The sequence below is a fragment of the Pipra filicauda genome, unplaced genomic scaffold, assembly GCF_003945595.2.
Source record: "Pipra filicauda isolate LSUMZ 115617 unplaced genomic scaffold, ASM394559v2 scaffold96_size2947999_pilon, whole genome shotgun sequence".
Taxonomy (NCBI): Eukaryota; Metazoa; Chordata; class Aves; order Passeriformes; family Pipridae; genus Pipra; species Pipra filicauda.
In genome coordinates, this window is record NW_024105164.1 from 2,015,275 (window position 1) to 2,037,346 (window position 22,072).

At 42.5% G+C, this 22,072-nt stretch overlaps 1 protein-coding gene across 1 annotated transcript in view; it reads left to right on the forward strand.

Moving 5' to 3' along the window:
* Positions 1 to 22,072, forward strand: part of TLL2 (tolloid like 2) — a 90,894-nt gene that overhangs the window by 54,443 nt on the left and 14,379 nt on the right. The window contains exons 6-13 of the mRNA XM_027719388.2: positions 167 to 345; positions 654 to 759; positions 5,493 to 5,617; positions 10,395 to 10,510; positions 12,430 to 12,532; positions 15,332 to 15,448; positions 18,843 to 18,988; positions 19,935 to 20,130. Of these exons, the coding sequence (XP_027575189.1) occupies positions 167 to 345; positions 654 to 759; positions 5,493 to 5,617; positions 10,395 to 10,510; positions 12,430 to 12,532; positions 15,332 to 15,448; positions 18,843 to 18,988; positions 19,935 to 20,130 (1,088 nt within the window). The remainder of the gene's footprint in view (positions 1 to 166; positions 346 to 653; positions 760 to 5,492; positions 5,618 to 10,394; positions 10,511 to 12,429; positions 12,533 to 15,331; positions 15,449 to 18,842; positions 18,989 to 19,934; positions 20,131 to 22,072) is intronic.

Sequence of the window (22,072 nt, forward strand, 5' to 3'; positions counted from 1 at the left end):
ACTCTTTTCTTTATGTTTTCTTTATACATAAATGTAAGTATGTGAGTATAGTGTATACAACTGTGGGCCTGTCCTGAACCCTGCCAGATGCCACCCTGTGTTCCCGTGTTTCAGACTTCCCCAATTCACTGATGTGCTGCATGGGTTTGTGTGTTTTCTTTTCCAGATGTTGCTCATACGTGGGTCGACGAGGAGGGGGCCCTCAGGCTATATCCATTGGAAAGAACTGTGACAAGTTTGGCATTGTGGCTCATGAGCTGGGTCATGTGGTAGGTTTCTGGCATGAACACACACGACCTGACAGGGACCAGCATGTCACGATCATCAGAGAGAACATACAGCAAGGTAAAATTGCACTTCGGGTTATTCCACCTGGCTTTTGGGTGGGTAGAAACCTTTCTTGCTAGACCAGGGTGGAAAACCCTGGTGGTCCATGAGCTGGGATGGACAAAAAGAAATATCGCTAGTCCTTGTCTAGAATAAGCTTCAAAATAGCTGAATGACTAGACATTTTGGACCTCCAGTTGGAATTGCTGGAACACAGGAGCATATCCCTTTCATTTCAGGCTCCCAGAACTAAAGTCTTTTTTTTTTTTTTTTTTAGTCCTCTCTTTAAGTGATTTGTTTCTGTTCCTTTTTGTTTGTCATCACAGGTCAAGAGTACAACTTTTTAAAGATGGAAGCTGGGGAAGTGAACTCACTAGGAGAGACCTATGACTTTGACAGCATCATGCACTATGCTAGGAACACATTCTCCAGGTGATAATCCAAGGTTACATGTCCTTAGGACTATTTTTGGTAGTTGTGGTTGGCTCTGAGGGATAAGTAGAGCCTAGAATCTCTATGATCTATTGTAGAGATATGTGGCAGTAGAGATATGCAGCAGTGAGCTCTGCTGCATTGCAAAGCATGAAAAATATTTGAAAAAGCAAGGTGAGTGCAGTATTGTGAACTCCTGTTTTCCTCTTCCCACTATATTCACTCAGTAACAATACTGGTAATCTCAGAGACCTTCTAAAGCCACGTTAACACTCTTTGCAACCTTTCCAGGCAGCACATGTGTATCTGTGTGTGTGTCTGCCCACATGCAAGGTGGGTAATGCTAAAACAAGCTTGGAATCTCTTGGTTGTCCAGCTTATGCTTTGGAGTCGCAGTGTTGCCTTCAGAGTCTCCAGTGGCTTTGCCAAGGGAAAATTCAACTCTAGATCATGATCTTTAATTACTTGGGTATTTTTTTTTTTTACCATTTATGCATGTTCTTTAGATCATGGCCTCTGCAGGTGTGTGGTTCTCTGTGAGTGGGTTTTTCATGGAGAAGTTATCAGTACTGTCCCAACTAACTGTCCAATTTCTGTGTAGACTATTTGCCCTTGACTGTCATCTCATCCCTCCAGATGAAGCCCATTTTCTGATCAAACTGCTCTACTGGATAGAGAGGTGAAATAAACATAGTTATTTATGTCCTGGATTTGAAATGAGAGTTACTGAATGATCAGCTTCATTTTGCTGCATTATTTGAAGGGTTTTTTCATAAATCCCCCTATTGTTCTTTCACAAGAGCTCTCTAACACTACATACTATGAGTAAAGGGGTTTGGAAGGCAGAGTGGAAATATTCACACTCTTGACAACTTTTTGTTTCAAAAAATGAAAGGTGTCTTTGGGGCTTTTTAAACTTTCTCATTTCCCAGTTGTATGAAAGGACCAAGCCTGTTGTTTTGTGCTTTTGTTTCTGCAGCTTCACATCAACCAGTGGAAAATTATCACTGCTACTTGTTCTGGCAGGAGGAGACGGTGGCTGGGCAAGGGTGTCTTGCATCCTTCAGAGATTTCTTTGGATCAGATATCCAAAGCAAACAATTTTTCTTCCCTTGAGGCATCTGCTGGACCCTTCCAGCATTTGCTAAACTCTGAATGGTTAGAATTGTCTTGCACAAAAGCAGGATTAAGTTATTACCACCATTTATTTTGTGGATGCTTTTGAGTCTGTGTCTCCTGAAAACCAAAGTCCTTCAGAGCACTGCTGGACCAAAATGGGATAAAAATGGCAAGAGACCTTCTAAATTTAAATTGGTGCTTCATAGGATTTTTCAGTCTGTTTTCTTTAAGCCCTTTGTCTCTGTGACTCACCCTCACCCCAGGAGCAGTCTTTGTGCAGTAATTGAACTGAACGCTAAGTGCCTCTGTGGGCTAATTGTGCTCTCACCAGAAATAGGCAGTGCTGGGAACAGGCTTTTACTTTACCAAGACCTGTCTTGACATCCGCTCCCCTAAGGGAACGATGGTTTGACCGGTCAGTAGAGATTGGTGGGTGTATGCACGTCTCCTGCCCACCTTACTGAGCTTTGTGAGTGCTGGCCAAACTGATGAAATTGCAACCCAAACTGATGAAAGCACAGAGCCCATGAAGATATTAAGTTCCAGCAAGATTCATTAAGATCAGTGGGTAGGAAAGGGAGAGAGTCCCTGTATGACCCTGCAAGGGAAGGGCTGCAGTGGGTGTGTTAATACATTAGGACAACAGAAAGCCCGTGTAAGAGGATGGTATGAGCACCTGACCAACAGAGATGAGATATGTGAGTGAGAAGGAGGGGAAGGGCACAGAGCCATGTCTGTGACTTACTCTCTTGTAGCAATTCTTACCTGACACTTAGCACAACCTTGTTGGTTTTAACTTCTGCCGGTATTGATGATAGCAAATCATACAGTGTTTGCCATGGGCAAGTGCTGCTGTAAATCCTGGGCCCTTTTTTGTTCTAAACTTTGTAGCTAGGATAGAAAAGTACAATTTTTCTGAGACACAATGAGTGCTAGCAGTGGAAATTATTTCCAGGCATACTTTTGAGAATTGCTGTAGGAGTCACTCCTCCTTTTCATTTCAACAGCAAAACACATTCCTCATTTGTGTCTGTGGCTAATAGGAATAGGAGTGTGGCACAAAGGACTGTAATGACAGCAGTAACAAGTTTTTACCATGGGAATTTCTGTTCTCATCTATATCTGAAAGTTGCCTGTTTTGCAGAATGTGGCTGCAGGCTTTCATTTCCTCATGCATTCCTTACAGACATGGCAGCAATCTAAACTGAATATTGCTGTCTCATTAAACAATTTATTTTACAGCTGTCAAGGCCCATAAATGGCAGCTTAGCAATAAGAAAAGTTTAAACCTCCACAGAGCCCTAAGCAAATAGTAAGTTACCTTAATTTACTAAGCTGCCTGCTAATAGAAATGGCAGCACATTATGTTTGGAGTTACAAAACAGGATGCAGGTAGCACTGCCTGCATGCCAAGGGACATCTTCTTGATGTATTTGCAATGCACCATCCTAATCCTGCACAAGATGTATACACATCCTCCACAGGTTTTACTGCATTGTCTCTCTTCTGCACATGGGGATATAAATACAGAGTTGGAACAAAAGGTAGCTGCCTGCAGCTGGGTCCTTGAATATCTGCTTCCTTGAGTGTTGTTTAAGCACCTCTATCTGTTGCCCTATCTACTGGGGCATGGATGTTTAGCATTTATTGAGATCAGTTGATAATTTCATAACATCAGCATGGCACTTTACACATTCAGGGTACTTTGTGGATGCTCATGACTCTGCTGGAGTTCTTTTAATGGTAAAATGAGAGGAACTATACTTACTGCTTCGTAATTGGGAATCACGTTCAGCAATATATGTGAAAGGAGTCCAAAATTCAGTTGGAGAAAAAAGCAAAACCAAAAATCTTACTGCCCCAGCTGAGAGTACAACCTTCTGAAAGAAAATAGCAGGTAATAAGGGTAATTTGAAGTTGTGAGTTATTTGCATTGTGTGAGCAATGCCCTAGATGAATGCTATGTGCAGAAAGCTGAGGGCTATGAGTAAACAGTTGTGAGGGTTAGAATGGGAAAAAGAATGAAAAGTTTGTGTGTGCAAGTGGTGGTTTTTCTGTTGAACTCTGTCATTCTTCCCTGGTTGACCTTGGAGATCTGCAGAAATCATTTCAGAGGCCACAGAAGTATGTCCCTGCCAAATGCCAAGTTCTTCTGTGAACTCCTGAGGAGGCTTGAAAATGTACTTTGAGCAAACTGACCTGTTTCTCTGTTTGTGGTGTTTCTGGAATTGAAGGATTTATTTCTAATACATAAACTTCAATAAATTCAGCCCAAGGCATGCAGCTGGTGTGTAGAATACCAGACTGAATTTATAAATCAAAATTTGATGGACTCACCTCAGATCTTTTAAGTACCAATTTTGGTGCTGATGAGGAATTTTTCTATTGCAGGAAAAAAACATCTCCCATGCAAGAGTTGATTCCAGTTTTTAAAACTCCCAACACTCCCACCACCCCTCAGACAATATGTTTCATAGAATGATATTTTCTGTTAGCTGTGATACAAATACTCTGCTTGCAGTATTTATTTAAAATTAAACCAATGTGAAAAAAAGCCCTCTAAAACTCCTTCCCAAGGCTCTTACACAGCTGAGCAGCCCAATGAACAGAATTACTTGTGCACTTAGTGCGTTACCCATACTTGAAGACTCTTGTATCAGGATTAGGCAGCACTAAAATTATTGCTTCTGCCCTGATTTCCTGTTGGACTCTACGGACAGTTGTATCCTGTCCTGCAGAAGGAGCAGTCTGCCTCACTGAGCTGATGCTGAAGTTAAGCTCACTGTTAGCCTCGGCAGCCCCAAGCCTGTTAGACATTCAGGGGTGCAGTGAAAGGGTTCCTGTGGACTGGACAGCCTGCCTGCAAGAGCTTGGACTCCATCAACCTGGAGTTTAGGTTTCTGTCTCCCTCCCTCCCTGAAGTCCTAATTCTCTCTTGGGGGGTTTCTCTTGCATGCAAGCTCTTGCTTGGATTCGTGGAGTGCATTTTAATAGAAGTGAGGCCTGAGCTTAAATCCTTCACTGGACTGAGATCAGAAGTACTGTAAAGAGTTCCTGAGTACGAAGCACATGGAAGAAATAGTAGCAAGTAAAAAGAGACAGACAGAAGTGGAGTTACTAGCTTGGAAACTTGTGCAGAACAAGGGTAGAGCACTTGATCTTTTCCTCTTGTCTATGGCAGGCACAGTCATTGCCAGCCCAACCTAATCTGCTGCTGAACAAACTCCCCTTCCCTTTCCTCCTTTGGCTTAAACATTCAGCCTGTGCTTGTGCTGAGCCAGATGTGCCATGAACCTTCTGCAAGAATATTTAATTCCTTTTTCTGATTTATGGCAAGGAATGTGTCTATACTCAAGCAGAGGCAGCAGCAATCTTGGGACATCAAAGAGGAATTTACTGGCTTGGCGGACTTGCCTGTACATTTAGAAGCTGTCTGCTATAGTGAGAAGGCTGTCTGGAGACATGCAGTTATCACAAGTTGCATCACTCTTACTTGTTAGCATGGGAGATAGGGTCACGGGGATGGGGTGTGGGAGGCCTGCCAGGATTACCTTCTATGCATTGTGTCCCTTTCCCTATTTCACTGCTCTGTGTCTCTCTGTTCTTCCCTTTAGAGGGGTTTTCCTCGACACCATCCTCCCCCGTCGTGATGACAATGGGGTCCGGCCAACTATTGGGCAGCGTATTCGCCTGAGTCAGGGAGACATCGCTCAGGCAAGGAAGTTGTACAAATGCCCAGGTAAATATGGCTTGTGGAGATGGCTCCAGCTTTATTGTAGACATATGGTTTATCTGGAAGGCATTGTAGTTCAAGAGTACCTTAACGATCCCTTTGAGGAAAGAGACTCGGGAAACATAGACTATCAAATGCTTCAGGCTGAAGCTCTGGGAGAAGTGAACTTGCCTAACATGTGTCTCCTATTAGTACTTTGCCAGTGTTCTGGTTTGGTTTAGGGCTTCAAGTTGGTCCAGTGTAGGCTCTGTTCACAGAAAATTAAATCAGTGTACAAGACCACAGAGTGGGGACTAGGAGTTATCAAAGTGGCAGAAGGATATCTGGTAGACTGAGGTCTCTACACAGCATCAAATATCTGTTGTAATTTATATAGTTGTTGTCCCAGAAATGAGCCTTAAGTGTGTCTCTGTGATTATGGTGTGTTGCTTGGGAGATAACATGGAAGAAAGCTCTAAGATGCTGATTTGTGAAACATCCAGTTGGGTGCTGGAAGCTGGTGCTTTGGACTGTTTGGGAATGGGCTGAATCCCTCTTTCTGCTGCCAGAGGGTTGATAGACTGGGAACAGCTTTGATAGAGAACCCATCTATGTAAGTGTGACATACTATAGACCAATACCAAGGTCCTACTTTGTATGGGGACTGGAAAGATTGACAGAAAGAACATTGGGGTCACAGGTATGACTGGGAGATTAGATTAATCCATCAGAACAAGAGAATGCTTTTAAATTGGAGACAATGGAAGTTTATGCCACTGTTTTAGCTGAATATTTTAATAGAGAAAACCAGATTTCAGAGAAGCAATCTGTCAAACTTAAGGACAGGCTGAGCATGAGAATGCAAACAGAGGTTTCAAGCAAAGATGGCACCCAGTCTGGTGCCTGTGGCATGGACTGCAGTGACTGGGAAGAGACTGGAATAGGTGTGATGCTTGGAGGTAGAAAATTTAACAAACTCTGTTGAATTTCTGCAGGTTATCAACATCCATGAGAAGATACTGGAGAATGAGAGAGTTACCCTAGTTTTGCAGAATTACTCTGTAACTTTTATAATAATGCAGGGAAGTAAAACAGGACTTTTGCAAGCATAGCCTAGAAGGTTATCTTAATGGGTTGATCTGGCCAGCAAGTAGTTCAGTTGAGCGTGGCTTTGATCAAAAACCTAATATGATCATAAGTGATTACTCCTCTAGAAATAAACAGATCACAAAGAGAGGGGAGGAGGATGAGGGCTAAGTTTTACCGGTATACAGAGTCACATCTTAAGTAAGTGATCTTAAGTGGCTAGCACTGCTCTGTAAACCATTTGCGAGGCCACGGAGAGTGGTGGATAGCTGGTGTGCAAATCCGCTGCTTCTCTGTATCCATGTACAGGTCAGAAAGTATGGGTTCATAAGGGTCTAGAATGAATTCTGAGGACTTCAGGGTCCATATGTTTGGGAATCACTGCTTTTAGCTTATAGTGGGTAGTATAACTTTCTTAGGTGTGTTAGTTCTAATTAACTTTTTTTTTCTTTCTACCACCCATAATTATCTCTAAATTGCTTTTGGTAGAACAAAACACTGTTCTTGAGAAATTATCTCATGGATTAGTTTAGGGGTTGATTTGTTTTGCACTATGTTTTTTGATTGAGTCAGAATTAATCCAAACAGGCTTTTCATTCCCATAGCTGGAAGAATCAACTACAGATTTAGATTTCTTGAGGCAAGCTGAAAAGCCACTTTGGCCTGAGGTTAAAGTTAAACTAAAAGCTACAAAGCAACATTCTTTAAAATGAGGACCCTTCTGAGTCTCATGTTTTCCACTTGCAAAGTAGAACTTTCCTACTTATTTTTTTCCACAAAGCTTTAGCAGAGGTTATTGCAGTTCAGAACGTATTTGGCAGCAAAATGATTAGAGCTTTAAGCCTACTAAACAATTTTTTTTTTTCAAATATCTGTTGTTCTGGTCTGGTTTTCTTTTTCTCTTTGCATCAAAATTTATACTCAGGTTGCGCCTTAAAGGAGGTGCAGTATGTTTAATGACATTAACATCTTCATCTGCCATTTGAATCTGTAGCTTGAAAAGTTCTGTACCTCTGCAAAATACAAAGCGGGAGAGTTCAAAACCAAAGGACTTCAACTGTGTGTTCAAACAGGGTCTGAATGAGACTTTAAGTTGAGGACACTTTGTTCAGTAGTCAAGCTGAGGATTTTTAGGTAAAGTGCAGCAACATCATTCAGAAGTTGAATGGCAGATAGCTTCCCTTCTAGAAAGAGAGTCTCCATCTGACAATACCTTATAATATCTCTCCAAAAAAAGAGCTGGTATGATGGAGGATGAGTTACAAGTATGCACTGGTATGAGCCAGAACAACTGCTGTGTCTGTTGTAAGAAACAGGGCTCTCCAACTTCATTAGATTGGAGCTCATGTGGCTGCTACAGTTAGGGCTTGCTTAGCTTGTCCATTCTAAAACCCTGCTGTTTTAAATTGCTCTTAATTCCCCAAAGCTTATACCTGCTGGGTTAAAGTTAGTGCCAAACCAGGTGAAACAATATGAAATTTCCTGAAGGAATTTGTGGAAGGCAAGATGCAATCTGCTACATAGTAGTTAATGCTAGATTTGTTATGGCTGCATGGCTGAGGATTTGATGACTATAGTCTCTACAAAAGGCTTTAAAAAAACTCATCCTGCTATCTTGTGCTGAGCTAAAGGAAAGAGGCCTGTGTGGCCATTCAGGAACGGTTAAAATATAAACTGAAAATGGTCAAACTATAAATTGAGAATGATCCTGCATTATATCATCTCTTCCAATCCTCTGGGCATTTTCAAATAGATGCAGTGTACCAGTAACCAGTTCATGAGCTGTAAGTGCCTGTCACTCAGCTACTTCATTTACAAATGAGTTCTGAAGCATTCACCTTTCTACTTTGCTTTTCACCTCTGTTGCTTTCTAGCTGCTCAGTTTCTTCGATCCCAGAAGTACCAAACAGTGGCTTTATTGGACCTGCTGGCTTCTTTGCTACTAAGTGGAGTGCAGTTGTATCACTTTTTGAGGTGCTCTGCAAGAGACTGTGCTCTACAGACAAGCATGCACTGCTCGTTATCATGCTTCCCCCCGCACATGCAAGCAAGCACTTTCCTCCATGCTGAAAGGCCAGCCTCTCTCAGTGTGTCTGGGGAGTTTCCTCTGCAAGGGTGGATAGTTAGATAGGTCTCCTTTTCGTGATATTTCAACAGACCAGTCTCTGGAAGTAGATGGAATGGTACCTGTTCCATAATTTCACAGTCTTGCCAGGAGCTGTATAATTACACTTACAAGAATTAAGTCTGGGCTGTTGGAAACCTTCACTCTGGTTCAGCTGAGAGTGATAATCCCCTATGTCACTATGGTTATGTTGTATGTGTTTCCCATGATTTAGAGCTCTCTTTATCATTTCATATTTGTTTAAATAGATTTTTGAGCAGATAAAAAGAACATTCATTTATCTTGGTGAGTTATGGATTGGAATTCCCTCTTCATTAAAAAAAAAAAACCCTTTTTGTGTCCCCACCTATTGTTCATCTAATCTGATCTGTCAAGCTGTGTATCAGACTTCTTTAGGGAAATTAAGAAGTTCTGGTTAGGTAACTCCTTCTCCCCTGTTTGAAGATACCAAACTTTTTGAATGGGATCACTCTCTTTTCACCTCCAGCTTCCAACCCGCCCATCTAAATGTAATCACGGCTGCAAAATTAGCGTGTGATAGCATCAAGCAGAGGAACAACCTCTGACATTTCCATGAGAAAAGAAAGGCCTTGTCGGATCTTTCAAAGCACTGCTGCTTAATCAGGGATTTTTGGGGGCTGCCTTACCGTCTCTGAGGAAACCAAGTTGCAGATCAAGGGCAGCTTGTGTGTTATGAAATTGGAAAAACAACTGGGAAGCAGGCAAGCCAAGGTCCCTGCATCTTGCAGTAGGTATTTGGATGTGTCTAGTGAGCACTCTGAAGAAAATGGGAGCTTTGATATTTGTGGTCCTCCCACTTAGCCAGTCAGCTGCTCTGCAGATGTAGATGGTCACTCTTCGTTCCAGCTCAGTCTTCCTGGCTCGGAGAGCAGGAACTACAGTAGTCACAGCTTTCCCAGATGTTGGAAGCTGTGGTTCCCTAAAGGAGCATATGCATGTGCATGTTCCTTGCTTCCTGAAAATCACTGTGGGATCTACATTTCATCAACTTCAGCAGGCCACAAAATGGGAAGTTGGGAGAGCAATGGGCTGCCGTGCTCATGTTTTGTCCTGTGCAGTGTGATGGCAGGGTAGGTGCAGGGCAGCCAAAGCATGAAGGCAGTGGGGCTTGCCCTGCTTTTGTTAGGATGTTTTAGCCCCAAAAAAGACACTTAACAATGGTAACTAAGGAGAACTTCATTGAGCAGCTTGTAATGAAGGGAAAACAGATTTGCTCGAAGCAATTGTGGGGTTGTGAGGTGGGGTGGGGTTAATACTTTGCATTTGATTAGTGGAAACCTGAAAGTGCTGGCACGTGGAAGGAAGATGAAGGAAGAAGGGTAGCCTCTTTAAAAGCTGTTTCCCCTACATTCTTTCACTGATCGTCTTCTATCCTAGAAATTCTGACAAATTTCACATCACCCCTTTGGCAAGGTCTCAGGTGCTCAGTGAACTTTGGCCAGTACCACGAATGAGCATCATTAGAGTGCCAACCACCAACCCACACACTACAGCCATGCACAAAGATTTTGGTAGACCCTGATGTCTTTCAGAGTCACTCCTTTTTGATAGGTTTTTTCCCCTCTCCTGCAGCTTGTGGAGAGACCTTGCAAGACTCAACAGGTAATTTCTCAGCCCCTGGCTTTCCAAATGGCTATCCCTCCTATTCCCACTGTGTCTGGAGGATCTCGGTGACCCCAGGGGAGAAGGTAGGTGCCACACCAGCACAAGGTGTACTCTGCATTTCCCTCACATGTGATTTTGCTTGTGATGATAGTGTTAGTAGCTGCCAGAAGATCTCTGTATGCCTGAGGTGCAGGGATGGAGCCTGAAAAGGCTCGCAAGCACCAGTGCTGTCCTCCCAGAGATGGAGTGAGGGATACACGATCCTGAGGAGAGGAGAGGTACTGCTGGAGCGGAGCCTCCTCCCAGGTCTGGACTGTGTGTTGATCTTTGATCCTCACTCTCAATTCGAGGCTGAACCCTGCATGGACATTTCCTATCACCTGCTATCTCCAGCTGAGCTCACCTTCCAAAGCCAGGTGCCAGTCAGATGAGTTAGACAAAATGTGCCAGCCATCTGGGGTCCTTAAGGGAGTCAAGGAGCCATGAGTGACATGTGTGGCCTGCCCCTATCACGCAGGCATAATATGCCTGTCAGGGAACTCCCAGTTCCCGCCTTGAAACGCCAAGCCCCGCTGCGCATCAATCACCCACCCTGTCCACCTTCTTCTCAGCTCTTTTTGTTTTATTGATCTTTCTGTAGAAATGAAATCTTTCCTTAATCCAGTAACACCAGCCTTTCAGGCCTTTCATGCCGTACCAGGCTGCAAGAATGCACAGTCCAGCTTGGGAGCTCCTTAGCAGAGTGACTTTGCTGAGGACCACCCTCAACACATGCTTAAGACTTGGACAAAGTGCAGAGTTCATTCGTTTTGCAACAGCTGCCTGGCTCCAGGACCTGGTTCTGTCACCTGCAAGCCCAGTTCCATGCCATTCTGAGCTCCTGCCATCAGCTGCAGGGAGAGCATCACTGGGGCAGGAGGGCCAAGAGCCATCCAGGTTTGGAAACTGTGGCACCGGGAGTTTTGTGGTGTGGAAATTTACTGTAAACTCTCCCTTTGCTTCTCAGCCTCTTCAGAAGAGTTGTGTTGGTTTGGATGCTGAGCCACTACTGTTAAAAAAGAAAATAAATCATCGATTTCAGATTGAATGCTGCAACTTACCTGTTTAATCAAATGCAGTGATTGGTACAAAGTAGCATTGTAGCACTGAGGTGTTAGCTGAGAACAGGTACTGGGCTTGTAGCATTCATCTGCATAGAAACAGATAAATCTCCTTTTGCTGTCCGAAGTCAGAAAACTGCAAAAGCATGAAAAAAGTGAGTGACATCATTGCAGACTGCCTTCTGGACTGCCAGTCAGGACTTTGGGAGAGAACATCTATTCTAGTCTAATGACATTTCTGTGGCAGACTATGGATGTAAATGAATACATGGGTCAAATCTTGCAAAGAAAAATATACAAGTACACCCCATCAGTGACCTCCATAGGCCCAGACCAAGGCCTGTGATCCATGTGACAGAGGAAGGAGGCCGAAGTAATAACATTTTAATGCTAAGCTGCGCTTGATAAAGCCACTAAACCCAATTGCATCATTCTGATGCTGTGAGTCTGATTGTCAGAATGTGGAACCTAATCAGCAAAATTATATTTTTCTTACAAGTGTCATTTATATGAAGGTAGAGACCTCAGAAGTGTGTTTTGTGACAATGTCTTTCTCTATGATGTTCACATCATTGAAAAATGAAGATTCGGTTTTTAATTTTAAAAATCCAAACAGGCTTTTTTTGAGTAGCATTTTAGTAACTGAGGAGCATTGACTTTTAATTACAGAGTTGATTGTAAAGAGTTATTGGCTGTCATGTACTGTCATGGTTTCATTAAAATACCTTGAGAAGCCTTCCTTTTTTGAGGAAAGCTGATGTACAAATCCCACCAACGGCCCAGCTGTCTTTTCCTGCATACTCACTTAGGCAGCACTGTAGCAGAGATGAAATACAATCTATAGGATCTTCTTTTTAAAGTAACTCCATCCCCAAAGAGAAATGTGTACTCTCTCCTTTCAGATTATGTTAAATTTCACATCAATGGACCTGTTTAAAAGTCGCCTTTGCTGGTATGATTATGTGGAGGTGCGTGATGGCTACTGGAGAAAGGCTCCGTTATTGGGTGAGTACCTGTTTCATTTTAATTGCATTTCGTGTATTGTTCTTGATGCATTGGAGAGTGAGTGGGGAAAATAAACAGAAACAAACCTTTCTTTACCTGGAAGGACCCTATGTCAAGCCAGGGATGGCCCTATGCACTGGCCATCCCTTAATGTCTCCATCCAGAGATGTTTGTGTGCTATATTCACTCCAAATGATTCATACTCCAAGACCTTTGGTAGCAAAGATTTTGTTCCTTCCTTTTCCAGCTTGAGAAAGGATGCAGGGAGGGAAGTGAGTCAGGGCCCTGGCTGGGACTAAAACTGTGGTCTCTGGAGTTTTATTATTGCTCTTTCCCAAGTCCGGGGTGGAATTGTCAGGCAGTCAGAATGAAGCAGCTGTACTACAGCTCCTGACCCAAACTCTTGCCATTATTTCTCAAGTATTTGTGTTTACAAATGCACAGTACTCTGTACTTGGAGCCTCTGTACTCCTAGCAGGGAACTTGCTAGACCATGCCTAGGATGTCAAACTGTGCAAGGACTCTGCTCTGCTCCTGCTCCCATTCCCAAAGAAGTTGTGTTCTCTGAGAAGTGCAGCTCCTCTGTATCCTCCCTATTCCTTTGCCTCCTGCTATTGTAACTGCAAGTCTTCTGTCACCCCCGAGTGGTTCAGGAATCCCACCTACTTTTTCATTGGCTCTGATCCTGACTTCATCCCCTAACCTCGGTGTCCCAAACATGTAAAATGCTGCACTGCAAACAGCCCCTTCTGCCTGAAAGAAAAGAAGCAATCAGCTTGTGTAGCATCCCCAGCTGTGTTAGAGCAGCTGTGCCCCATGCTGCAGCCCAGGACTGGGACAGTCAGCATTGGGTCAGAGGGTTTAGGGAGGTTTGGGTGCTCTCCTTGGCCCTACTGGACATCCTAGCCCTGGTACCAGGTGAGGTACTAAGGTTGAAGCTGTGCTGGTCTCCAGGTTTCTGTGGGCCTACCTTTCACTGCAGTTGACAGCCAGCTTTACTGCTTCCTGCCTGTTTTGGATTTGGCAGCATTTACTGCTGTTCTCTGCTGCACGTGCGTCAGGTAACATTGCTCCAGCAGCTGCAACTTAGCTCCTCGTTATTTTTTTTTTCTGCCGAGTAATTTAAAGGTATTTCAGAAGCCAAGCACCTCCCTGTCCCCCTAGTGCAGGTGGACTTGGGAGTGATTCCATCTGGAAGGAAACACTGCATGAGTGGCCATGGCTCCCGCATGGGGCTGAGCCCATGAAATTAGCTCGGAAGAGGCAGACAGACGGCAATTCAGCAGGGGGTGGGGAGGGGGATTAGTGTGAATTGTGAAAGCACAGGCTTCTTGCGGAGAGAAAAAATACATGTGTGCTGCATATTTTCCCAGGGAAGTGTGTGAAAACCCAGCCTTTAAATGGTGTATAACTTTTTATGAATGGGCCCTTTATCACACTCTGAGGAGCTTGCTCATTCTCGTTCCTCATCTGCTTTTCCTCTTCTTGACACCCCTGTTAAACTCCAAGTCTAAATCCAGGAGGCAGTTGCTCAGTGACCCTAGAGGAAAGAGCTTTGCAGTGCTGATGCTGTTTTTAGCATTGCCTTTGGGAGTGGAGATGGGAGATGCTATTGGTACATTGGTTGTCACGCTACCCCAACAGTACTGGACAGCTTGGGGGCACAATAGTAGCTGAGTAAAGCTGGGTCCAAGATAGTATTTGGATTGGTGATTCTGCAAGAGAAAAAAGTTGGTGGTGAAAATGCCATTCCCAGCCAGGTAATGGGAATTAAGAGGCTGTGTTGCAGGTAAGGCATTAACCAGGTTTTTACCCAGTAGGGGTTTTTCAAAGATGCCAAGATCCCTCTCACCACTGTCCTGACTGAATTCAACCTGAAGAAGTATTCTCTGCCTCTGTCTAAATCTCAGTGGGATTCAGTTGGACAGGGTGCCAAGACCGTGTTGAATTCAGTGTATAGCCGTGCTGGTGTCAGCTGAAGTAAAAAACCATGTTTGCACTGTGCAAGCTCCTGGCCCAAGTGCAGGTTCCTGACTATCAGGGCATAGTTGGTGCCTGCTCTGTTTCTGTGAGGAGCATCTGGCTTGAATAGGTAGAGGAGCACCAAATTGAGGTTGTTGAGGTTGTTTGGGCTGAAGATGCATCTGCAACTGATCTGTTTCAGGATTCATACTTGATTGCAGAATTTGGGTATTTGCCGGTGCTGGTGAATGCCAGAGAGCTTATTGCTGGGGGAACCATGGAGCAAAAAGGCTCTTGGTCTCATTCTCTTGAAAGCAATTAAATGACTGCAGAAGCTTAACTGGGAGAAGTTGAGTAGAGAATAAGAGTTTTTTCCTCACCAGCATGGCCGTGTCTTGCCCTTGGCTTGACTTACACAATTTACTCTTGCGTGCAAAACGCTGAAGGAGTTTCCAAGGCCTAGCAGGTGGAAAGAATGTTCCCTAATGTCACATCTCTGGAAGGACTGGGGATAGTTCACTGAAGCTCATTTGCCCAATTATGTGATCAAAACATGAGCCCTTTTGAATTTACCAGGGCAACAGAAACTTCATCTGTGACTACTGGATTCTGCTCCCAGCTGAAGAGAACTTTCATTCATTTCATAATTGAAAAGAATATGAATTAATGGAGGGGGGGACACAGAAACTTATTCAAAAGCACAAGTGATGGGACTGAAAGGGTCTTTTCCACAAGCACAGCTCCTTTAACCACAGATTCTTTGCTTCCTGGAGCCACTGTGCTGCCCATCAGCCAGGAGATCACAAAGATCCTGATTGTCTCTTTCCTGCCTTGTAGGTAGATTTTGTGGTGACAAGATTCCTGAACCAGTAATATCCACGGACAGCAGGCTGTGGATCGAGTTCCGGAGCAGCAGTAACATCCTGGGGAAAGGCTTCTTTGTGGTCTATGAAGGTACAGCCCTTAGCTAGAAGTCTGTCACATTGTATGGAGCAGGCAGAACAGGATGCAGGGGGTTTATGGGTTAGCAGGAGTTCTGCTGCACTGTGTGGTTAGATACAGCCATGCTCTTGTTTTTATGGAAATTGGCAGATTTTGTTTCAGTAGACAAGGCATGGATCTTCCAACAAGATCATCATGTTTTGGGGGGCACAACAGGAGAGTAACACAAAGCAATAGCTTCTCTACATAGGCCAGGTTCTCTTTGCTCTAACCAGCCCCTGTAAGCAGCAGTGTGGGGTGTTTCTTTCACTGTTTTAATAGGCAAAGTTCTGTTTGGGACCATACATTTTATATCACTTAATACAGCTTGTCTTGGGGTGTTTTTCTTTTTTTTTTTTTTCTCAAATGCAAAGATTGTTGTTTTGTTTCTCCCTTGTATGTTTTACTTACAGAGGATTGGAAATTAGCATGTCAGATCTATAGGTCAGGTACTTTAGAAACTTGCATGGCACTGGGATGATGAAACCACTTCACAGGAGGAGCAATACTGCCACAGTCACTACAAATCAGTAACATCCCTTTTCCATATATGCTTTTTTTTTTTACAATAATGATTCCATTGTTCTGTGGGCAACAGGCATTTTCTTAGAAGTACCAGCATTGTCAGCAGTACTGTATTGTACTGGTACCGACATTGCATCATCTCCTTTCTTCAGCCACAGGAACAAGTATGATGCTGGAAGCCCAGTGCCCAAGTGTCCAATAAACTCATGAATAATGATACTAACAGAGGGAAGTGAAGCAAACATGGGACTTTTGGAGAAGTGCAAATAAAGCACATGAGGATTTCACAGCAGTAAGGGACTAACAAATCTGTTTCACAGGAGAAATATCTGGTTTCTGCAGGAATTGTTGCCCCAGAGACAGAGGTAGCTTGCCTGATTTTTTTTTTCTTTTTTAATATTTCTGCTGAGAAGCAGCTGTTGCTTGGACCATGTGGTTTGTAACACCCCTTTTGTGGTAGTTTGCTGGAATTAGAAGTGATCAAACTAGTGTATATGGCATCATGCTTAATATTGCTAAATGGTATTAGAAGAAAAAAAAATTTACATTGGCTACATTCCAAAGTCACTTTGCAAAGTGACTTTCTTTTCTCTTGATAATTTCCCTGTTTCCTGTTGATTGATAAATGATCCCTAAAGGTTCAGTAAATATCAGCAATACTTGCTTCACTTGACTTTTGAATAGAGCAACTGGAAGTGGAATGTGCATCTAGTGGTCAAACAAACTCCAACTGTTCATATTTTCCTGCCTCTTCAAGACTGGTGTTTTATGTATGCCTTTCCTGCAAGAAGTTTCCCATTGGAAAGGTATGGAATCTATGGCTATGCCTGAGAGCAAGCACAGAGCATGACTGGTGGAAACCAGCTTGTACAACAGAAATAGTGATGGCACATTGCATAGTTCTTTTCTTAACTCAGCCTCCTCTTGTCAGAGCAGCAGGTAGTAAGATTATCTGCATCTCTCTCTATAATTTATTTGCTGAAATAGGAGATTTTCTAAAAATCTTCCTTAATCTCTATTTCCCTCTAAAGCAAGCTCTGGTAATGGCTTGTTTCTTTCCTCCATTGTCAGGTGGCTTGCTCAGCTGTTTTGTGACTTCTATGCTTAGGCAATAAAGGTAATCTTTATTTCCAGGAGGGTTTGCCCATAAATGTTTAATTTTTTTATCAGTTTTTGTCCAAAATCTTTCTGTGTTGCTGTTACTTCTCTTTTTCTTTTGAACTCCTCCCTCACATACTAAAAAAACCAAAGTGGGTTTTAACTCTGCTTCTCTGTCTTCTGCTTTAGTGAGAGTGCATGTAAATGCTCGTGCATCTGAACTTTACTGGAAGCTCTTTGGGTGAGGACTGATTTTTGGATTTGGATTCCTCTGAGTCTTGGACTGAGAGTTTTCAGAAGATATGAGGAAAGAGGCATAAGCATTGTAGCCACATTATGGTAGAATTACTTGATACTAAATGACAGATAACATAGGGAAAGTGTCCTCTTAGTTCAGTCATTCTGTCCCCTTTCTTTCATAAGATTCAAGATGGGAAGATGTTGGCGGTTTTGTCCTACAGCACTGCTGGCAGCCCGAAATTTGGCATCATTATTGCCTTCTCAGGCTCTGTCAGCAGATGTTTTCTCCATTTTGCAGTAGGGCTTTTCCAAGTATTATAGTTGTCTGAACTACCACAGTGGATGGAGAAAATATTATTTATTGGCTGTCAGTTTTATGGCTCTTAAAAAAAAGTCAGTTCTCTGCTCTCATAGTCCTCTTTCTGTTAGGTGGGGGAGACAGTTCTTTAAAGAGTCCCTCAGAGCTTCTCTCAAGCACCACTTGTAGCTCTTATGAACTCAAACTGCAATCTAAATTGTGCTCTGCAACTGAATTTTTCAGTGCAACTGTTTGGAGGTGCTTTAACACTGATTCTCTAAGAAAGCCTGTAGCACTGCACTAATAAAACAGTGCTTTTAACTAGGTTACATTAACAGCTTACAATGCAAAACCAAGACAGTGTTACCCAATGCAAGCAATTTCCAGGACACTATAGGTAGACCCACCTCTGAATTGCTAATACAATGCACTGTGGGGAGAACCCAAGGGTGAGGATGGTTGATGTCTGGCAGTGTCATTGCAGTACCATGTCCCTTATACTTACTGCTGGTGCTTTTTTTTGCTTGACTTTGAATACAACCAAAACATTCATATGTCTTTTGTAGACGTGTGTCATGCATCATGGGGTAACACAGGTTTTAGCCTGTGATCTTACCTTTATTTCTTATGTAGTCTTGCAGACAATTTTGTTGAACTGTTATTGTCTTTGATGTCTCTACTAGTTTTTTATAAAACTAGATTTTCACTGAATTTTCTGTTCTTGGTCTTTAAACTTACTCATTCTCACATTTGACACTGAAACTTAATTTTTCATGCACAGCCGACAGCCTGATGGTCTGGTGGTGAACAGCTCAACTTGTGCTTGTTAATATTGCCATCGTGTGGCTGGATTAGATTTGCAACTTTTTTTTTTATTTTTGGGTTTTGTTGTTGGGGTTTTTTGCCAACTTTTCTTGGTTCATAGAGCTGTTAGCAGGTTTCAAGCAGATATGAAGGCAACCAGGAGTATGAAACACACAAATTCATAAAAATTCTCTGTCCCAGTGAGTTCACCTTCTAAGGACGTGTGCACAGCAAGACAGGAGACACTGTCACTAAGGCAAGATGTTAGATTTGTAAAAACCTCCATGACTTGTGGGTTGCCTTTGTATAACAGGTGATATTGATACAGATTTGAATTAGGGGCAGGCTTTACCTATGGAAAAACCTGCAATCTCAGGGGTTTGCTGTTTCTTTTTTATGAAGCTATTTGTGGTGGAGAAATTCACAAAGATGCTGGACAGATCCAATCTCCCAATTACCCAGATGACTACAGACCTTCCAAAGAGTGCATCTGGAAGATCACAGTTTCTGAGGGTTTTCACATAGGAATTACATTCCAAGCCTTTGAGGTGAGAAATGTCATTGTATATTATATTACAGATATTATTTTGCCTCTTTAGGTCCTTTAAAATTAAGAAGAAAGTGGTGTAAATAGTAATTTTTTTTTTTAAATGTTTTGACTACTTCAGAATATCATTTATTCTCACCAGAAGTTTGCTCAGAGATTTTGAAGCCAGGTTTTGATGATGAGTTTTCAAAAACTGTTGCTTTAGAGAAATATAATTAGAAGGGACTCAAAAGTGTTGATGACATTAAATAAGGACTCATGAATCCTTAAATTTTTATCCAGTCAAATGAAAGTAAATGGTCCCAATCCAGGCAAAAAATCTCTTTTTCATGTCACTGGGACTTGGCAGATTGAAGGATGTGACTCCCCAAGGAAACATCATGTTCCCAGATGGCAAACAGGCTTTGAAGAGCTCACAAAAGGTTTTCTCCTACTGCTTATAGGATGTCTTACACTCTTAGTCAGGTTCACAATGGTTTGTCTTTGACAACTGATGCATATATCACAGACAGGAGTGGACAGGACCTTAGCTGGTGCATAAATCCCATCTATCCCATAGGCTGTTGTAGCCTGGGTACGCTTACCATGTTTGTCCTGTAAAGGGCTGATACCACTAGCTCCTAGCTGTGACCCTGCAGTGGTTTCCTAAACCTTTTTGTTTGCAGTTGTTCGGCTCTGTTTCTTACAGCTTCTCATGAAAAAGCAGTTTTTAGATAGTTAGGGCCTGGGTTTCACTAGAGGATAGCCAGAAAATAGTGGTAGAACTGAGATGTGCCTAGGCTTGAATGCAATTCCAACTGCAGGAAAGCTCAGTGGCAGCCATGAGGCAAGTACCTCGTAGCCAGTTGTCTGGGGAGCTGATCTCTGGCCAAAGTCTATCTGGGGAGCTAGCCTGGCTTGAAGAACCCATACGAGTGAGGTACAGGCACACACTTTTCCTGTTGCAGATTGAATGGCACGATGCATGCTCTTATGACTACCTGGAGATCCGGGATGGCCTCACTGAACACAGCCCACTGATCGGCCACTTCTGTGGCTACGAGAAGCCAGAAGACATCAAATCCAGTTCGAACAAAGTGTGGATGAAGTTTGCATCTGATGCAACCATCAATAAAGCAGGCTTTGCAGCGAATTTCTTTAAAGGTATGTGATCTAGTACCTCTCACAGTCAAAGCTAGGTATGATTCATCCCTTAAACTACTGCCATCCCCAAACGACCAATTATCATTGTATCTACTTGTAGTTAAGAGCTGTCAGATTTTTCTGTGCAACTGCCAATATCAAACTTATGTACAAATTGCTTGATACTGAGGCATGAACACCACCTCCCTGATTAGGACAGAAAGAAAGCCTGCTGGGCCAGTATCAGCACAGGCACTAACACCTGGTGTAGCACAGCTGGACAGAATGTCACCTCCATTTAACCATGCAGGGGACACTTACATTTTCAAATAAGGTACTAATATTGCACAAAGGGTATTAAAAACAACTGCATGCTTAAGTTCTATTCCAAAAGAAGCCTCTGGAGAGATGATAAATCTGAATGCAAGTGGAATCCCAGAAAAAAAGTCTGAGTGCTTTAAGAGACAAATGTGTTCCTAAACTGAGATTCTCTTCAGGAAGATGTGAGTAAGACTAAGATTTTTTTTTTACTTTTTTTTTTTCTTTTTTTTAAGAGCTGGTCCTTTACCAGCATCCTGGTGACTTGATAGAGGCAAGAATGGAATATCTAACTGCTTGGGAAAAATACATGCAGAACTGCTGCAAGGAAGACAGTCATGTTTCTCTTAGGTTCAGTGACAATTGTACAGAAATAATAGCTGCAATGCCAATATTTGGATTGCAAAAGTCCTTTATTTATTTCTACTTTAACTTTTGTCTTATGTTAAGGGTGTCACGGTCCATTTAGATTTCTCAAATTTGCAGGAGAATGTACTCCGTGAATTAAAGTTTAGTTCATGAGCTCATTAAGAAATACAGCAAACAAACCTGTCAGGGCTCAATCCCCTTTGCTGAGATTAGTCTATCGCATGAATTCACTTCTTCACCATTCAAGTAATAAGGTTTCATAATCTATAACCTGTAATTCTTAAGCCATGCACTTAGGTGCAGAAAAAAAAATTAGTTAAATAAAGTTTAATTTACAGAGTACATTGTCCTGTACATTTGAGAGATCTGTGACAAAGGGTGATTGCAAATACTGTGATGTTTAATTCCAGTCCCTGAACAACTCTCACAGTGTCTAGACTTCCTTGTTTAAATTTTTCAGGTTCTATAAAGACACAGGGAGTACCTCTTCCTAAAGACGTTTTGGCTTCTTTCAGGAGTGAACAGTGAAGGCTGAATGTGGCAGAAAGTCTTTCAGGGATTAGCACTACATGGAGACACAGCAAGTTATTCTCTAGAATCTGACGTTCTCCTGCAAGTTTGTAGAGGAAGAAAGTTATACACTTGAACCTGGGGTGCTTTCTTTGTAATACAGATAGTGAGAAATAAATGTATTCTTTTTTTATGTAAAAATGTGTAAACATGCACAGTAGTACAATTGCAGACACAGGTATTTTCTGTGTAGGTTTTGCTGGCAGACTAGATCTTCCAGTGTCTGCTCAGATGTCACATATTTGAACCAGAAACCGTGTAGCTGTTGGATGGGTGGGTTGTTTCTAAGTCCATGCCAGTAACTTCAGCTGAAGAGCAGAGTGTATTTGCTTGGACCAAGCATCACAGTAGACATAGCTACACAACTTCTAGCCAGCTAGCATTGTGGGCAGAGTTGATGTCAGTGTGCAAAAGCTGGGTAGACACACCTGCAGACTACCTGTGGAGTTTCAAGGTGGGATCTAAAGTCTGCAAACTGTACCTCCATATCAAGAGAGATCGTGACTATCAGACATTTCATGAACAAAGTAAAGAAACAAATTAGATGGCTCTGCAGGCACTCTTCAGACTGCCACCCATATCTGACCAAACAATAGGTCAGTTTTGCCTTAATGAATTAGGAAATTAATAGAGCTTCAATTACATGTATTACAACAATGAAAGAAAATAACTTAGCTAAAAAAAAAACAGAGTTAAGGGTGGAATT